This window comes from Centruroides vittatus, unplaced genomic scaffold, assembly GCF_030686945.1.
Source record: "Centruroides vittatus isolate TY-2023 unplaced genomic scaffold, ASM3068694v2 contig_390, whole genome shotgun sequence".
NCBI classification, from domain to species: Eukaryota; Metazoa; Arthropoda; class Arachnida; order Scorpiones; family Buthidae; genus Centruroides; species Centruroides vittatus.
The window spans coordinates 1,079,518-1,098,821 of record NW_027122206.1 but is presented as its reverse complement, the minus strand read 5'-3'; the positions used below and the strand labels follow the sequence as shown (position 1 = coordinate 1,098,821).

Here is a 19,304-nt window from a genome sequence, read left to right as displayed (position 1 = left end):
TAAGAGATGGTGGGAACTGTTCGCCATTAATGTTTTCTAAGACTGGTGTTAAGCAGGGCTGTATTTTGAGTCCAATCTTGTTTGGTATTTTTTTGAACGATCTCTTTGGTTTTATTAATTCTTCCGGTGATGGTATAGAAATAGATGGTTTCCAAATTAAAATACTAGCTTATGCAGATGATATTGTAATTTTATCTGACTCTGTGGTTGGACTTCAAAGATTGATTGATAAATTCGCAATTTATTTAGATGAAAATGGTTTGAAACTGAATTTGAATAAGTCCAAGATTGTTGTTTTTCGAAGAGGAGGTAAGAGTGCGAAAGCAGATAAATGGTGGTTTAAGGGTTCTCCAATTCAAGTTGTCTCCAATTACAAATATTTGGGTGTTACATTTTCGTTTAATGGTTTATTTCATACGCATTACATTAATAAGAGAACTCATGCCAGATTATTGATGAATAAAATCATTCAGTTGGGGAGATCTGCCAAATTACGTAATCTGAGGGATTATTTACGTTTATTGAAAACTGTGGTTTTGCCCTCTTTGTTATATGCTTCAGAGATTTGGGGTTTTAATCTGACTAATGGTGATGGTATACAGACTGAATTTATTAAAAACTTATTTTATTTACCTCGTTGTACACCAGGTTATTTAATTATGATGGAATGTGCTTTGACCCCTATAAAACTTATAATATTTAGTAGGATAAGAAATTGGATTAATAGAATTTCTAAGCTCGATGATTATCGTCTAAGTAAGGTTTGTCTGAAATTTATACTTAACAAAAAGTCTATAGATTGGACACGTTATCTTATTGATACATGCAATAATCATGGTATTAATTTTATTAATGATGATTTGAATCTAATGGACTGGTCTCTTCTCCTTGTAAACATTTTTGATAATTTTTTATATAATATAAATGAAAAAATAAATAAAAGCGTATATAATTGTTGGTATAAGAATTTGAATGTTACGTTTTTTGATAATTCTTTATATAATCAAGATGTTTCCCTTAATATTTTGTGTTTATTTATACAGGCTAGGTGTAATTCGTTAAACTTTTTAAATAATTACTCGAGAGAATTGTGTAACTTTTGTGTTGAGAAAGAAATTGTGGATGCCTGGCATATTCTGGCTAAATGTGGGCGTCTTAAAGTGTTACGTAAAGAAATCTTTGGTTGCGAAGTTCTTACCAGGTCTTTTTTCCTTAAAATTTTATCGAAACCTTGTTATAAATTTAATGTATTTTGTTTTCTAAGAAAATCTGTTAAAATTTTGTTTTAGGGGGCGTGATTCCTCTACTATAAATCTAGCCTTGTTGTTGGTGCTGTTTGGGAGCATCTGTCAGTGCTGTGTCTTCGATACTAATTTTTTTCTATTTATAGGTAAGCAATTTGCCTTTTTGGTTTCTATTTTTTGGTATTTTGTATTATATTGACAGATGCTCCCGAACTTTAACTTTAAACTTTATTTCATTACTGTATTTGATTTTGTAAATTTTATATAATTTATTTTACAACTAAATTGTTATCTATCATTGTATAATTTTGTTTGATTATGTTTATTGTATTTAAGTGTTTTGTTTTGGGAGATGGTTTGGCTCCCCGCATCATGGAATAAAATCCAGTATGCTAAATAAATAAATAAATAAATAAATAAATAAATTTAACACAAGTTATAAACATATAATTAATACTTAATTATTAATTTGTATATATTAAGAAAATATATTATTATTTATATTATGATGTATACTAACAAAATAAAACAGTTTATTAAATTACAAGAGTTTTTTTATTTCTTTTATTTTAAATTTTTACACTAATCAAACTTTAGTATGTAACATGTAGTTACATACTAAAAATAAGTTGTTATATTTTTTCACAAATTTTTGCTAAAATATAGAGAAACGTTGATAATGTTTAGTATTAATACTTTCAAACGATAAATTTTGATATGAAATAATATTCCACCAATTAACTTTATGCGAATAATCATGAATAAAGTTTTTAAATAATTGTCAATGTTTTGATATTAATTTCCAGTGAAAATTATTTTCTAAAATCTTCATTTTAGATTCTTCTACTTTGAATATTCGCAAACTGTTTTCATACTTAATTTATATCAATACAATCCAATAAATTGACCATTTAGTGTTTGACATTTAATAATATAATCACAGTTGAAATATTTATTAAATTCATGCATAATAAGCCAGACACCAACCAAATGCCGAAATCCTATCGGGATAGATATAGCTAATTACTACATAAATTAGGTAACCAATTTGGCACTAGAAGGAGGCGTTAGGCGCCATCTCTTATTAACTTTAATAATTATAATTTTAATTAATTAATTTTAAAATAATTTATAACCGCTGAAAGAGAAAAATAGTATATGTGTTTAAAGAGGGGCTCAGACTGGAGGTCCGTATAACTGGCAACGCATCTGCGTGGTAAGCAGGAGTTGTGGGTTCGAGCTCCGCTCCAGGCCGATTTTTTCTTCCAGCAGTTCTAAATTATCTAAAATTAATTAATTAAAATTATAATTATTAACGTTCATAAGAGATGGCGCTAGTGCCTCCCTCTAGTGCCAAATTGGTTACCTAATTTATGTAGTATTTAGCTATATCTAGCCCGATAGGATTTCGGTATTTGGTTGGTGTCTAGCTTATAATTTATCGGGTCTAGCGATGTTTTCGTACATAATATCAATAGACAATTTTTGGGTAGCCTATATACTAACTTTGATCCCATCTATATGATTAACTTAACATTGGAAGTCCTTCGCTATGTGCTGTATTCTTCGACTGATGGCGTTATTGGACAAAGGCACTTTTGTAAACTGCTGCAATGATCATAATGTTTACCATAACTTCAGTAGCTGGTAAAATGAGTTTTTGTGCGATGGTATGAGCCGTTTTACATTTTGCGATTCTATGTGCCACCTTTGTTACTGACTTAATAATTTGCACCAGGTCTGCTAGATGTCGCATCTTATCACATTGAATTGAAAAGTGGAAGTAAAATTATGAACATTTTATATTTTGTGGTGCCCCTGTGTGGAAGCCGCGGCGCAAACTTTGGAAACCGCTGCTGTATAGTAGGTCTATAGATGTGTATATTATCACTTTAAATCCAAAAATTGGTTGATTTTCCCTCAGCAACTTTAAATATTATACAAACGCATTGGATGCGATCAGAGAACATTTGGAAGAGCATATAAAAGTTTAATTGTAATTTATAAATAAAAGAGTCACTCACATTTATATTAAAAAAGAAAGCTTAAGGTTATGTTAATCAGCACAATATCAACTGGCCATGCCCCCTCATGAACTTATAAAGGTCCGGAAACTGTTCTCAGCACTAAGTATTTTTATTAAAAATTACTTCAGCAAGGTGAGCAATAGTTTCAAGACTATTAGTGCTAACAATAATGGCACCTAAGCATTTGTGGTTCTTTTCTTTGTACATAATCACATTATCAATTCTGTAAATTTCTGGATCCTAGTTTAGTTCTAAACGTTTTTGGCATGTTTGTACATAAAAACGTAATGTATACTTTTAATGTGTAGACTTTCACATTGTATTAAATAACTTTCTATTATATATTTCTATATGTATGTTTCTATTTATGTATATAAATTATGTATGTATTAACCTCCATGGAGGTCTACGTAAAAGTGGTCCTTTGTACATAATAAAGTATTAAATATGGTATGGTAATCTCTCCTCGTAATTCAAGCACTTCTCTGTAATAATTTATTTCAATATAGTATTGCAACTCATGACATTTTTAATGAACGCTATGACAATAAAATTATGTATAAAAATTACTTGAGTTTGATGAGGACTTTTGTTCTTGCAAATAAATATGCTACACATTATTACAGCAGTGTAAATTTTACGGTAGGAGACATACACTGCTTGTCAGAAATATCTGATAGCCGCATCACGTAAATTACGGTAAATATTATAAAGATAAAATACTATAGTTATTACAGTTTTATAGCAAATATCACCATATCTTTATTTGTCTGTTATATATTAACAAGATAAACAACTATTTAACTCTTCTGCACGTAGCATATTATACGGTTGCATTTGTCCGTTGCATAGTTACAATGTCTGTGTATATTGAAAAACATAACAGTCAGGAAACTTATAAGAAGATTATATATGTGTAAGTTGTATGTACCACGTTTACAACATAAAATCATATAAGTATATGGAAGCGGCGATAAAGGTAGAGCATAACCTTATGCTGCTTGCGAGACATAAGACATCATAATAATAAATCATATACTAAATATATTTAAAGTTATTTAATTAACATAATCATATATTATTGGAATATATAATGTTAATATAATTTGCAATGTTCATCACACAACAAGCATTTTTGAATTCTTTCTTGTGTTCATTTCCGTAATGTTTTGATTGGAAGTTACTGTTTCTTGCGATGTTCTCTCTCTTAGCACGTTGGACAGAAGACTGCTCAATGGGGATTGGAAAAATACAAAAAAGAACAGAGCAGCAATCAATGACACGAACATAAGAAAGGAATATGCCATCCACTGTAAAAAAATAAATGTAATCAGTTACGAACAACTCGTCAAAAGTGAAATTGCCATACCGCGTAAACTACATGCACATTTTTTTATTAAATTTGTTTAGTAGCTGTATTTATGTATAATAGGTGGTTGTCTCTTTAATCCGAAAACATTCGGTAGACTAACTTACAGCTAAACAGGCTTAAAACTTTTTATCGGTTCTTCATAAAATGCATTTCGGACCAGTTTTATGAGTTCTGGTCCCTCATCAGTGCTACAGGATAACAAAGGTTTTTATTAACATGCGTGACGCGGGTACGTACTGTACATAATAAGATTTACAAAAAATTCCTTAAAAAACATTTTTAACTAAATACATTTTTTTATACCTTTTTAGTTTTTCGTATACTCCTTATTATCTATACATTGCTCACTGGGATCTGTTTTCATATTAGTTTATAATTCCTATTTTCCCGTGTACTTACAGTAGTACTATAATTATAAAGTTTTCTTATATAAAAAAATTTTTTACAAAGATCTGTGTAACTTATACAGAGTTTTCTAAAAGTAAATACGTACTTACTATTTTTCCGGATGTATTTCAAACATTTTACAACAAATTTTGGTTCTATAAATATACCCTTAAGACTGTTCGAAGAGCATTGCGCTTTTTACAATATTAGAACGTTTAACACAGTAGAGTGCCACACATAAAACTATTAGTCTGTTGCGCTTTCTATTACATAATACCACTGTTGGTCGATTTGCATACCATTTGACAGATTTACTAAGTTACTATTATTGCTATGTTTTTTTATTTGTGATGAGCAATGTATAGATAATAGGGAGTATACGAAAAACTAAAAAGGTATAAAAAAAATGTATTTAGTTAAAAATGATTTTTAAGGAATTTTTTGTAAATCTTATTATGTACAGTACGTACCCGTGTCACCCATGTTAATAAAAACCTTTGTCTTTCTGTAGCACTGATGAGGGACCAAAACTCATAAAACTGGTCCGAAATGCATTTGATGAAGAACCGATAAAAAGTTTAAGCCTGTTTAGCTGTAAGTTAGTCTACCGAATGTTTTCGGATTAAAGAGACAACCACCTATTATACATGCACATTGCAGGACTGATTGTGGAGAATCTACCGGTTCCGCAATTCGTACCTATGCACATTCCTTCGTGGTGTTGAGATTTCACTTTTGAAAAGTGTATATGGTTTATACATTTGTATATTACATTTATGTATCACTCGACTTTTGTACTTTACGCACTAAAAATTTGAAGATAAATTTTAGTTGGTTGTTTCAGTTTAAGAATATTACATTTGACTCTGGCCAATCCGGCATCAATTATGCAAAAAGGCGCCAAATTAATGAAAGTGCCAGATTGTTGACAATGAATACACCAATGGCAAAAGAATGTCACGTCCCACGACGACATCGAGATTTTTGGAGGCAGAAAGATAAATAAGACGCCACGTTTACATGCAATAAGCCTACTGTTCTCATAAAACAAAACTCGAGTATACAGGAAAACAGAATGTATGACATAAATAAAGCAAGGACATGTTTTCTTTATCCTCGCCTTTTCTTATGTTTATATAGGGCCGGCGTTTTCCTTCTCTAATACGTTTCTTCTATTTCTTCTTATTAAAGGCTTCTTCTCTGTTAAGTTCCCTCTGGTTTAAGTATTCTTCCACCTTATCTTTCCAGTGCAACTTTGGTCTTCCTCTTTTCCTGTTTTCTTTCCAACATAATTGTTGCTTCTTCGTTCTACGTGGCCAAACCACCTCAACCTACATTCTTGCTTAAGGGACCCACTTTAACAGAACCTCTAATAAAATCATTCTTTATTCTATCCTTCCTTCACACTCCACACATTCATTTCGACATTTTCATATCTGCCACTTCCATCTTTCTTTCTTGGCTCTTGTTGGCAATGTCTCCGTTCCATATAACATTGCAGGTCTAACAACTGATTTATACAATTTTTCTTTCAGATTGCAGTAACGTTTTTGTCGCATAATACACCGCTCAGCTTCCTCCAGTTCATCCATCTACATTAAATTCTATGCTACACCTCCGAGTTCAATCCCCTTCTCATCTTGACAAATGTCCCAAAATATTTAAAACTCGAAACCAAAGGGAGCGGCACATTTTGGATTTTAATATTACACTGGTCTCTACTATTCAGAATCAAATAAGCTCTTTTAATTCTAGTGGCGTAGCGAACATAACTGGCGCCTGGGACACGACAATTTATTGGCATCCCTCTCTCTTCCTCCAGAAACACATATAGTAATATAATATATAGAATTTACTCGTAATAAGAATATAATACATATAATAATAGAATGTACTACCAGTGGCGTAGCGTAATAGGGGCGGCAGGGGCGGCACTTTTAGGAAACGGAAAAATTTCACAATAAATAATAATATCTTGTAAAAATACCTAAATAAAGAGGCGGCGAAATTTTCCTCCGCCCCGGGCGGCTGACACCCACGCTACGCCACTGTGTAGTACCTACCTTGAAATATCTATAATATATTACGAATAGTTACTCTAACATTCATGCTCCGGACGCGCCTCTGCAATAGATCCCCTTCACCCCCTCGCTACACTACTGTTTAGTTCTGTTAATTTTCATGCTTCTTTCTTCCAAAACTTTCCTCTAATCTTTCAGTTTCTTCTGAACCTTGGTTTTGGAAAGTTCAAACATCATAATATCATATGCAAACACCATAATCCATGGAGCCTCACACTTTAGATCACACCAACACGTCCATTATCGGGTTAAACAAATAAGGGCTAAGGGCCGATCTTTGATGTAAACCGACATTAAAGAATAACCCTTCTGTAGTGTCCATGCTACTCTTAATTTCGGTCTCTGCTTCCTCGTACATTTCCTTCACGAGCCTAACATATTTTTCTGGAACATGCTTTTTCCTCAAACGTCTCCATACCTCTTGCCTTGGTACGCTATCATACGCTTTTTCTAGATCTATGAACGCCATGAGCAAATCTTTCTGCATTTCCCTGTGCCTTTTCATCAGCTGTTTTAGAGCATCAGTCGTTCTCCTTTCTGGGGAAAAAGACTAACTGTTCCTCTCCAATCTCAGATTCCTGCCTAATCCTTCTTTCTACAATTTTCTCTGAAATCTTCATAGTATGGGACAATAACTTTATACCTCTGTAATTTTCGCAATTCTGTACATCCCCTTTATCTTTAAAGATCGGCACCAGAATGCTCTTTTTTCATCTTTTCCTGCTGCCAGTGTTTCTTCATAAGGTCGCAGAGTATGTCAATTCCCTCCTTATTCATATTTCTCCAAGCCTCAACCGGAATCCGATTAGTGCCAACTGCTTTCTCCATCTTTATTTTCCCAAGCACACTTTCCACTTCTCTGCTAATATCTTGCACTGCTCCTTCATTTGCCTCTTTATTCTCGTATAAAGTTCTGGGGTTTTCTTCACTCAATAAATTCCTAAAATATACTTTCTATCTTTCCTTGACCCTTTCGTAATCTTGTATTACCACTTCTCTATTATCTTTAATCGGTTTAATAGAGGTAAGAACTTTTGATGTTTTATCTCTTGCTTTGGCAATTCTTATAAATTGCCTTTCACCATCTTTCCTTTCGAAAATTTTATAAGCTTCCTCAAAAGCCTTTGCTTTCGCAATAGCTATCTTTAGTAAATTTATTTGCCAAATGATAAGTTTCTTTATCATCTGGTCTTCTTATCAAATCCTGCTTTTTCTTTGTCTCTTTATTTTGTTTAACTGCGGCTTGTAACTCAGCACTCCAACACCAAAGTTCCTTCTCATCTGGCGATCTCTTCCCTGAAATTTTCCCAAAACCTTTTCTTTAACATTCGAAATGCAATTACTATTCAGCAACCACTATGTTTGCCCATCGTCCGGAAACTGTATTTCTTTTTTCACCCTTTTACTTTGAACTCTTTCCTTAATTTCACCTTTTTAAATCTCCACCAATTGATCTTTTGTTCATTCTGGCTAATACAATTCTTACAATGGCCCATAAAAAAGTCACAATCCACCAGGAAGATTCTATGTTGTGCAGCAACACTTTCTCCATTTAACACCTTACTGTTTTTTTAATTTCTGAAGACAAATTCGCCCAAATAGGGATCATCATTGATTACTTTTCCGTTCTATACGATACATTTCCAGCAACCTACCTTCCTTTCTAGGCTACTAGCCGCCAAAAATGTTAAAAAAGTTAACTGCGCAATGATTAACAGTGCTGCAACAGCCATTTTATTTAAGCCAAAAAAACCTACACTACAATACGCATATACAATATTTGTAAAAATAAAATTAGTATTTTTTGATTTTCTTTACATTACGTCCAGCATGATTCTGTTAATGTTTATGGTTGCTCCCTATTTGGGCGATCCCTATTTGGGAGAATTTGTCTTCGGAAATTAAAAAATAGAAAAGAACCATCGGACGAAGAAATTACGACCTTACTGTTTCTCACTTCTCTCAGATGTCTTTTGCGGCACAAGAAAAAATCAATCTGGCTGGACCTACCTCCACTCATGTACGCAACCACTTGGTTCGCTTTCTTCTCAAAGTAGGTGTTAACTAACGCAACGTCAAAAGACACAACATGATCGACTAGTCTTTCTCTTTCTCCATTTCTTTCTCCCACACTCCACCTCCCAATAACTCTTCTTTCCATATTCTTCCTCTTCCGAACATGACTATTTAAATCGCCCCACAGATTAATCTCTCGTTTATAGGAATGCATATTATAACTTGTACGTGAAGCTAGGACATATACAGGCACTAAATGCCTATTTTGTTCCTTTAGTTCAATTTTAAGTATTCTCTATCGAAAGCATACCAGCGGACTAAGAGTTTACGCAGTACACTATCAATGTTCGGAAATTTGTTCATTCGTTCGGGAAATTTATGCACCAAAATTTCGACTTTCGGGAAATGGGAGATTATGTACAGTACTGCTATAAATTGGAGATGGTGCCTGAGCGATTTGGTTGTTTGGGATGCGCGATGCTAAAACTTCTGTCAAAAGTTATGCTACTGTTCCGTTTACGGTAATTGTCGTTTCGTTTTGGTATCGTCTGATCTACTTCATGCTGTCAAATAAAAGCACATTGTGAATCTGTGATAAGGACTCACAGCAAGAAAGATTCAAAATTTTCTAATAGATCACACATTTCTTCTGTTAAAATCTTCAACACTTTCTTTTCAAGTTTTAGAAGATAAGCAACCGTGAACATTAACAGAATCATGCTGGACGTAATGTAAAGAAATTCAAAAAATACTAATTTTATTTTTACGAGTACTGTATATACGTACTGTAGTGTAGGGTTTTTCTTTTGGCTTAAATAAAATGGCTATTGCAGCACTGTTTATCATTGCATAGTATATTTATTTAATAAAACGATTCATTTTTCTGAATATTCTGTAAAACAGCAGTGGTATAATATCTTGGAACGAATAACAATTTAACAATACATAACGTAACTCGAAGTTCGAGAATTCGATGGTTACGAAGGATTTACTCCGTGAAAAGTATTCACAAAAGCGAAGACAGTGTATGCCTAAAATAGCTTATTTTGCACGTTAGCTTATTTCACTTTAAAGTTCGCCTATTTTATGACTTTTTCTGAAAATCGTTTATTTTCCCTTAATTAATGTTAATTATTAACGTGAATTATTTCTATTCGTTCAGTTGCCAATACGAAAGATAATTTATTCGCTGCAGGAAAAAGAGAACAATTACAGGAATTCAGACAGAATTTTTAAAACAGAGTATTATGGGTACGAAATTAATGTAATGTATGTGTGTTAGTGTGTTGGCATATTTCGCTTAATATCTCAGGTTGAGATGAAAATTAAGTAACGAAATTTCGCATGGTGGCTCGTAAATAAGCGACATTAATGAAATTAACTATTCCTAAATGTATAGGGGGTGAATAGATAAAGGGAGTATGTGTATCTCCAGTTGGGTCGGCCTTAATGACGATGTTACTCGTTATTAACATTTATATTTATTTATATAAAACTCATACCTATACTCAAAATTAAGCTTATTTCCATTTTACAGTAATTAAAAATATAAATAGGCTCTATAACGAAATCACTAACTGATGATGCCACACAAATTTGTTCAGTGATACTGTAATTAAAATTATAGAAGTTATTTCCTAAATAAAATCTGATAACAGCTAGAAATGTTATGCAACTCGTTGCTGGGTCTTTTCATTACGAACAGTGCTACATTACATTTTGAAGGTTGAAGATAATTTTAATGCCATTCAAACAAAAATGCTCCACATCATCTGTGTTCCTTATGGTCTGTCTATCGATTAGCCGAAGATATGAAAGTTTGCTCACCTGCAATCAATTGCAGAGATAGCATCAGTGTGAGAGAAGTGTTTCTGAAATGTCTCTGAAGAATAAACGTTTAGAAAGACTTTCCGAATGTTTCCTTGCCATCAAAACCAGTTTTGAAACGTTTAAGTACATGAGTGGAAGCTGTGTTCTACTATGCGAATCACATCGAAGCAATAAATAAGTTTAATGAGAAGATATCATTTCATTAACTAATGATTATATGACGATTTACTTAGATAATGTTCAGAGGATTCAAATATTTGATAGCGAAGAAGCTGCAGTAGTTTGGCATGCAGTAACTGCATTTGTTGCTGCTACATTAAAGCACATTCGACACACGTGCGAAATAATTTTAAGAATATTTTAAATTTTATTGCTGAACTGGAAGGCAAAGGTCTCCTGTGGTGAAAACTCTTGATATTTTGTTCGAAACTAGGAACAGTCTTCCCACAGCTTCTCGAATAATTGCAGCTAATTATGAAAACGAATTCAGATTGAGTAACAGTAAATCAAATTGCAGAAATTTTATCAAAATCTTGCACAACTGCAGCCGAACATTAATATTTTCCAAGAGGAATCGGTGCATTCAAGCATGTACCAATCACATCGTGCAATGTTTAGAGTAGGTTCTCTCATTAAACAGCATTGCAAAGGTAATGCTATTTTGTTGGCGAACAAAAAGCAAAATTCCGAAAAGTCTATGGATAAATACGGATAAAACAAACAATAGCTGCTTTCAGTACTAGTGACTATTAATTTGTCTAGTTTTTAAGTTTTAAGTATCTATATTTTCCTGTGTGTACCTACATTTTACCCTTATACAAATTTTTATTCCTTATATGTCCTACCTTTAAAATGATTAAAATTTTCCAGGAAATGGAAGTGCATAGGTCACCTTACAAATTATTAAAGACTAGAGTAGTAAGTCTATTTTATAACATGAAAAATTTCAGCTTTACCATATTAAACTGTAAAAGACCAGTAGCCTTTCTCATACTGAAAGCAAAATAAAAGATGATTTGAATGTGAAGCAGATATATCCAAACATTCAGATTGTTTAACACCACAAAAATACGAAGAGATAACAAACGATTGACGGTTCCTGAAAATAAACAAAATAAGTTAAAATTTTTATAACGTGACGATTGAAGTTAACTAAAATGTACACAAAGTACGGTTCACGGTAAAGTGATTATTTAATGTTTTTCGAGTGACAAGTAAATAAAAACTTGTAAAGTAATACAGTCTGATTATTTTAATCAGGACAGTTCAAAAATTAAACCGAACTAAGTACAATTTCCTATTAATTTAATTAAGTAGAATTGTCAGGTAAACCGTAGTGGTAAAGTAAGTAAACTTGTTCAGGTAATATAGCATACATTGACTACAATATACAAATACTTTACCGTAGAAAATTAATGTTAACCTAAATAACTTTAATTAATTTAGTTACCGTATTTATTTACACAAATATGGTACATAAACTATGTATCATTTACAAAATGATATTTTACTTCAGCTAAAGATTTAAACTTAGCAAGTGAACAAAAGTAATTAATATTATTATAAAAGCAGCTTATTGAAACTTACAATAGATTAGACAGAAATAAAATAGAAATAAATCCGAAAAATATATTTATTTATCACTATATTTAGATGAAAAAATCGACCGTAGACACTAGATAATGAGAATTTTCTTTACCTCCGTGACCTGTTACACAAGCCACTGTCAACCAAGCGAGTCCGACGGTCCACGCAAATGGAGCAATGCATTGAAAGGCGATGATTATGTTTTCGTTGGCCAGAATATTTTTCTTGTAACTACTGACTCCGAAAATTGAAAATGTCATTGAGGCAATGCATCCGGTCCAACAAAGTAAAAGAGTAATCTAAGAATTCAAACGGAAAATTCTTAATAAACGGACTAGTAAAAACGTTTAATTTAAAATTAGGTGATAATACTTTCTGTGTATTGAAAATAAATGTTTAGAGATTTAAAGAGAAAACGTTTTAAATGAAAATTTTGATATTTACTAACATCACAAGTAACAGTCCTGTCAACGGCAATGTATTTCGTTAGCTGCTTTAACTTAATTAAATATTAAATATTCAATGAATATCAATTATTCTGCTATCTTTATGCCATGAATTATTTTTTAATGGTTAATTTTGTTCGTAAGATTTTACTATACGTTTTGGGAAATGTGTAAGTGTGGAATTGATTACGCGGATAACATGTCATATACACAAAAGAAAAGAACTTGCAGGTATTCCTCGTATAACACGGTAGTTATGTTCCGAAAATATCCGTGTTATGCGAATCCTACCTATACGAAACTAAGGAAGAGTGCAAAAAATAGGGTTATGCTCCAAAATCTAGTAAAAGTATAGAATTCTTTTTGTTCCAAAGAGAAATATGTTTATTAAAGTAATGGATAATTTATTTCTAATCAATAATGAACTAACAGTCACAACTGAAAGTATTGTATTACGCTGACTTGTTAAATGCTAATTTTATACTGTATTTTGAAGACACATGGCAAATTTTCATCGGTTATCTTTATTTACTTGATTAAATTTAAATTATGACTATCTACAAAAATTATAAAATATTCGAGTCTATCTTACATCCTTTTTTACACCTCAGAGAATCACAGTATAATGGCTTGAATTAACTTTATTAGGACAGATGGTAAGTTATAAAAAACTAACACACAAAGTTAAAACGGCATTTCTACAACCGATTTCGCTCTTACACAGATTGAGAATTTCGGAAATCTTCTGGCAAAATTTCCTAATTTTTATGTCCAAACTACATTATTCGATATATATATATATTTTTTTATTGAGGTCAGCATGCATATTTTCTCAAATCTGCCCACGGTTTTTAGAAAATTAAAATTTCGAAACTTTTATGTGCCTTTGTTCAGTTTTACTTAACAAAAATTAATAATACAATTATTTTGTTTTTCCTTTCTTATCAACCAGGTTGTGTTGTCGTTGCTTTCAAACTTTAGTTGTTAAGTCCCTGAGTGTTTTGAATTTATAGATTCATCTTTGTATTTAGTAAATTTTATTTAAACACTTTTAATGCCTATTCTGAAACTGTGTCTTCTTTTATCTGTTTTCACTGTCACAACTAGGTGCATCAATCTTTATTCAAGAATAATGATTGTTGTTGAATAAAGTTGTGACAGGAACACAAATAAACGTTTTTAGCTAGTGTCATTAAGCTTTTTTTAAACTGTAGGTAAATAATCGTTCGTGAAAATAAAGAACGAAATACAGCGGTGTCTCGGTACTTGTACTGTTCTAACTCGAACCATTCGGTATTGCAACACAAATGATGGAAAAAACTTTTTTCGGTACTCGACTAAACAAGCTCAAAAGATGACGCTACTTTGTAAATAGAAAACGTTTTGGCATAGCTAAAATTAGTATTAATGCGTAATACAATTTGTATTTTGTGAAACTGTGTCTTTTTCCTATTGTTGAATTGTTAAACACTAATTTTATAGTGTATTTTCAAGACACATGGCAAATTTTCATCGTTTGTCTTTATTTAGTTGAATGTTTCACGATAAACATTGTTTGATCGTGAAAAATTTAAGTAAATAAAACCAAACATGATAACACCCCAGGATATCTTCAATTAAATTTGAATTATGACTATTTACAAAAATTATAAAATATTCGAGTCTATCTCACATCCTTTTTTACACCTCAGAGAATCACAGTATAATGGCTTGAATTAACTTCATTAGGACAGATGGTAAGTTATAAAAAACTAACACACAAAGTTAAAATTGATCGGAACGCCGACCTTTTATTTGAGGATTCGGCGTCCTTTAACACTAAAAACAATGATTACAAGTTCTGACCGCCGAATCTGTAGTATTTTTAAAAATCCAGCAACGAATTGCTTAACTTTCCACACGACATTTGGTGGCGCCATCTGTTACGATATTATGTTTAAAGAAAACTGATTATATTTTTCGAACTACTGTATTATAAATTGGAAAATAGCTTAATTTGGAGGTCAGGAATGGGTTTTATAAAAAAATTTTAAATTCTGTTAACAAGTAAAATCGTCATTAGGTCCGATACACGCGAAACCATTTATTTCCCTTCGACTTTTAATCACCAAAATTTAACACCATTAATCTCCATAATAAAGAAACATCTTTGCCAAATTTCAGAAATTTTCGACAGACAGCACGGAAGTTATTAAGCTTCAAAGAGGTTGAACAAACTCGTCTCACACATTCAGACACACTGGCGTCTATAAATACAGGAAAAACACCTGAAATTGTTTTGCATTCCTTGACGTTTCAGAGTGTGCAAATCAAACTGTATAATAAGCCTTGGATTTTGTCCGATCGTCATACCTCCCCTCTGTTATATAAAATAGCCGAGAAAGCAAAAATATCCGGCGGGCGTTATTGTACGACAGAAAATAACAGGAAGGAGTCAGAATATACAGTAAAACTTCGCTAAAGTAAGTGGAAGTTTTGAAATTCAAAGCCGTCTATAGGTCCGGAGCTCAATATACATAGTTTTTCGTATAATACAGTCTCCTTAAGTCTAAATTGTGAAAACTGGAAACTATTCTTTCCCTTACGCTATGCATTTGAATAAGTCCGCGAACTTTCCTTATAGCCATACACTGACATTTGGTTTGGACGCAGATTAAGATAAGTAAACACTGTGGATCTCTGCCGAACACGACAGTACCCATAATGCCTTTTGTCCTCATTCTTTTATTGATGAATTATGTTACCGAATGGAGTAACTTATCTAATCGAAATAATTTCAAAAAATTAGATATTAAACTCGTTAACTCGAAACTCTTTAATTACAGGTTAAGACTTTTTACGCGTTAATCATCCACTTGGAAAAAGTTTAGTTATTGGGCTGCAATTTGAAAATAAATTGTAGACCCATAAATGCTGGAGTGTAAGGAGTAGGTTAGATGAATGAGAATCCCATATGTGGAAACCTTGGGAGAAGTAGGCACAGATTTACTAAATCCGAACTTCGTACACAAACAAGAAGCCAGGTGATTTTATTTCAAAACTATTTCTTCGAAAAAGTTAGATAGATAACCTGAACAATTCTGTTGTTCTGTCTGAAAAGTACGATGTACGGAGGCAAACCACTACTACACTGAGGTGGAAATACATATTTTAATACTAAATACATTTGTGAGAATCCGAATTTTAACAAGAAACGATCGTCGATGTCGTCATACTTGCTCAATAATTGTTGTTCTCGGCTACCTGAGAAAACCTTCACTTACACTTTCTCGACGGAAAGCGACTCATTCCCATGATCCGCTGACCTCATAGCCGGGCGATTTCGTACTGATATCAAAATGAACGGCCGAAGGAGGGAGTCGTTGCGAGTCCCTCGATAGTAGGAGTCGTCGCCAGTTCTTTGTCTCAAGTGCCTCAATATTTGGATATCTTTGGATATATTGTTTTATTATACGTTCATATATCATTCTAACATATCATCGAAAACTGTCGTTTCGAACACCTTTCCGGATACGTTCAAGCAAGTGTGAAAATTCGAACCCGCCGGAACCAAGCCGTTAATAATAAAATATTTTATTGCTTGGTTCCCACGGAGAAAATATGAATCAGGAGGAACAAGAGTCGAAAAACGCGGGTTGGCGAAACTGAATAACGTGACCGAGAGGATAAAAGGGCGACGAGGGAAGACAAGGGGGCCGGTTACGTTCTGTCACTTTGACTGTGTGTGTGCGCAATATCGAGGGAAACCGCCCGAAATCCACGGAATACGTTGACTACGAGGACCGACCCGGATCACGAGGTATGACCCGAATTTATGTAAACTCTCCCTCCGCGAATCCGAAAGGAGGCGACCGTCGCGCGCTTCCTCTGTAATTATATCGTTAGCTTAAATAAATTTTTGTTGTTGTTATTATCCGTTGGCTATGTCTTTTATTCGGGTATCGTCACTGCCGCTCTATCGTCGGACCCATCCACTTCCTCCACTCGCCTAAAAACGCGTAACGCGTAACACTTCAGAACCGCCAGCTTGATGTGGGCAGGTCTAACGGACCTGTGAGCCGAAAAAAAAGGAACGAGACTCCGTCCACCTCCCGGCACCCACACAAGCCTATGAACATTTTATCTATAGGATACCCGAACCGTCATCCCGAACATTCTTTTTTTCAACCAGAGCACCCCAGATCAAGATCCCATACAAAATCCTCAATAAGGTATTACTCGCCACGCGAATCTTATGTAGATTCTCTTTCTTCAAACCCGGGGAAATATCTAGACATATTTTTAGTTCGATTCGTTAACGATATAACATGCATAAAATCCCCCTTTGCAAATAAATTGTTTGGTTTAGTTAACCTAGTCTCTGCGTCACTTCCTGCTTGCTAACTCGCGATTTCCATCCCGAATCCGATTGCTTAGTCACGCGTGACCAAACTTCTACTCCAATCGCCGTCGCGGCTTTCGTGTCAATCGGGACAAGGTGGTGTCATTCCTGACAGGGCCCCGAAGAGAAGCCAACCCTCCGGTCACACATTAAAAATATGAATAGAATTGCAGTCGGCATTGTGTCTATGTCACAATAAATAATTACGGTAATACCTCGGTTTTCGTCGGTTTCGGTTTTCGTCCATTGTTTTCGTACGAATTATCGACGAAAACCGAGGTATCACTGTACTCGTATAAATATATATGTCTATATAATAATAATAATAATAATAACAATAATAAATAATATAAAATGAAACAAAATTAGTATACTTTTCCAAATGTGACTTCTTTCTTCTTCCGTAATATATCTCCAAGTATAGCACCAAAAAAATAAGTACTAAGATGGGAATAATATGGTTTACAATAATTATAAACACTATATTTTTCACTTTTCCTAAAATAATAAATAAAAATATCAATTAGTTAATTTAATTGATCATTTTTCATAAAGAATTTAAAAGTTTATACTCATAAGCCGTAGGTTTTCCAGTCATCACGTAATATCTGTTTGAAACTACATCAACGATATACGTGATAATTCCTGTCAACATTAACACAATTATGGCGAGTCTTCCAAATCTGGGCCATCTGCAAAATGATATTTAATACATATTACAGGAATTCAAAATATCAAGCATCCGTTAAATAATAGCATTCAAGAGTTTTGTAGAAACTGAAGGAATAAAGTATCCTATCCAACGCCACCTTGCTAAACCTTTAGGGTTCCAAATGCAACCAAATCTGCTGTCTTTGGTGAGATTTCGTAACAAGCTAAAAGCAATTGTGTAAAAAAATTAGTATCAAAACTTACCACTATTGCGCTTTTGCGCTGCAAGCAACAAACATTCTATACGAGCCAGACATTCATGCTATACACAGGTGGTAACGCCGCAAAAGATACTGCTCAATATATCTACATTCTGTAGACGTAAAACTTAAAAAAGATAAATAATGTGTTTAATGATCGAGCCTAATTTACCTGCGATGCATTTTACCGACATTTTGGTGGTGTGTTTGGAAGCTGCCAAATTTTGCAACTCGAATTGGATAAACTTCACTTTCTGAGTATTACCAAAACTTAAAATTACACGAATTAAGAACCGAAAACTCAAAAATATCAGAGACTTTGGAGAATTACATCTGAAATCTACCACATCGAAGAGAATCCATTTCAGACAATTATGAGATAATTTCATACGTGTTGAAAAGGAAGAGTTAGGTACACTTGAGGGAAACCAATATTTTTGCAATTATTCACCAGCATTATTATTATTCGTACCCAAACATGTTCCTTTCGATATTCGCCAGACGCTTCTTGACGAGTTGTATAGATGAAACGCTCAAAAATCTTCACGATCCACATAGCTGATCCGGAGTGGGGTCTTCCTATCGTGCCAATTTTAAACAGAAAAAAAACAGTTAGGATCTCTGGCGATTACAAAATATTCTGAATAATGCCATGCGATCAGTTTCTTATCTCTTACCGATTATAAGTGTCAGATTAATATTTATATGCAGAGCGACATTTTTTCCCCAGGCTTACCAGCTACTCAAAGTAGATGACAAAACGGCAATAGCACAAACAATACTGGCCAATCGTGGTGCTTTTGAAATTTATTGCGGCCTTAGCAGTGATTATCATTGGCCCTTTTTGAAAACACCTGTAAACCCGTGTCACGAAGATAGTGTTTTCGGAAGACAGTAGAGCGCAGGAGGAAACAGAGGAAAATTAAATCAGATGTGAAAAAGTGGACTACTAGAGCAAAACACAAGATGAGGGGAAAAAAAGAGAGGAAAGACACATTTCCTGCCAAGTCTGAAGATACATC

General features: G+C 33.4%; 1 protein-coding gene across 1 annotated transcript; it reads right to left on the bottom strand.

The window, feature by feature from the left end:
* Positions 1-4,008: 4,008 nt before the first annotated feature.
* On the bottom strand, positions 4,009-12,813 carry LOC136975867 (nose resistant to fluoxetine protein 6-like). Its single transcript, XM_067271013.1, has 3 exons — positions 12,657-12,813; positions 11,914-12,056; positions 4,009-4,581 (listed from the first exon to the last, which is right to left on the bottom strand). The coding sequence occupies exons 1-3, from the start codon at positions 12,802-12,804 to the stop codon at positions 4,390-4,392; spliced, it is 483 nt and encodes a 160-aa protein (XP_067127114.1). The 5' UTR covers positions 12,805-12,813; the 3' UTR covers positions 4,009-4,389.
* Between the last annotated feature and the right edge of the window lie 6,491 nt (positions 12,814-19,304).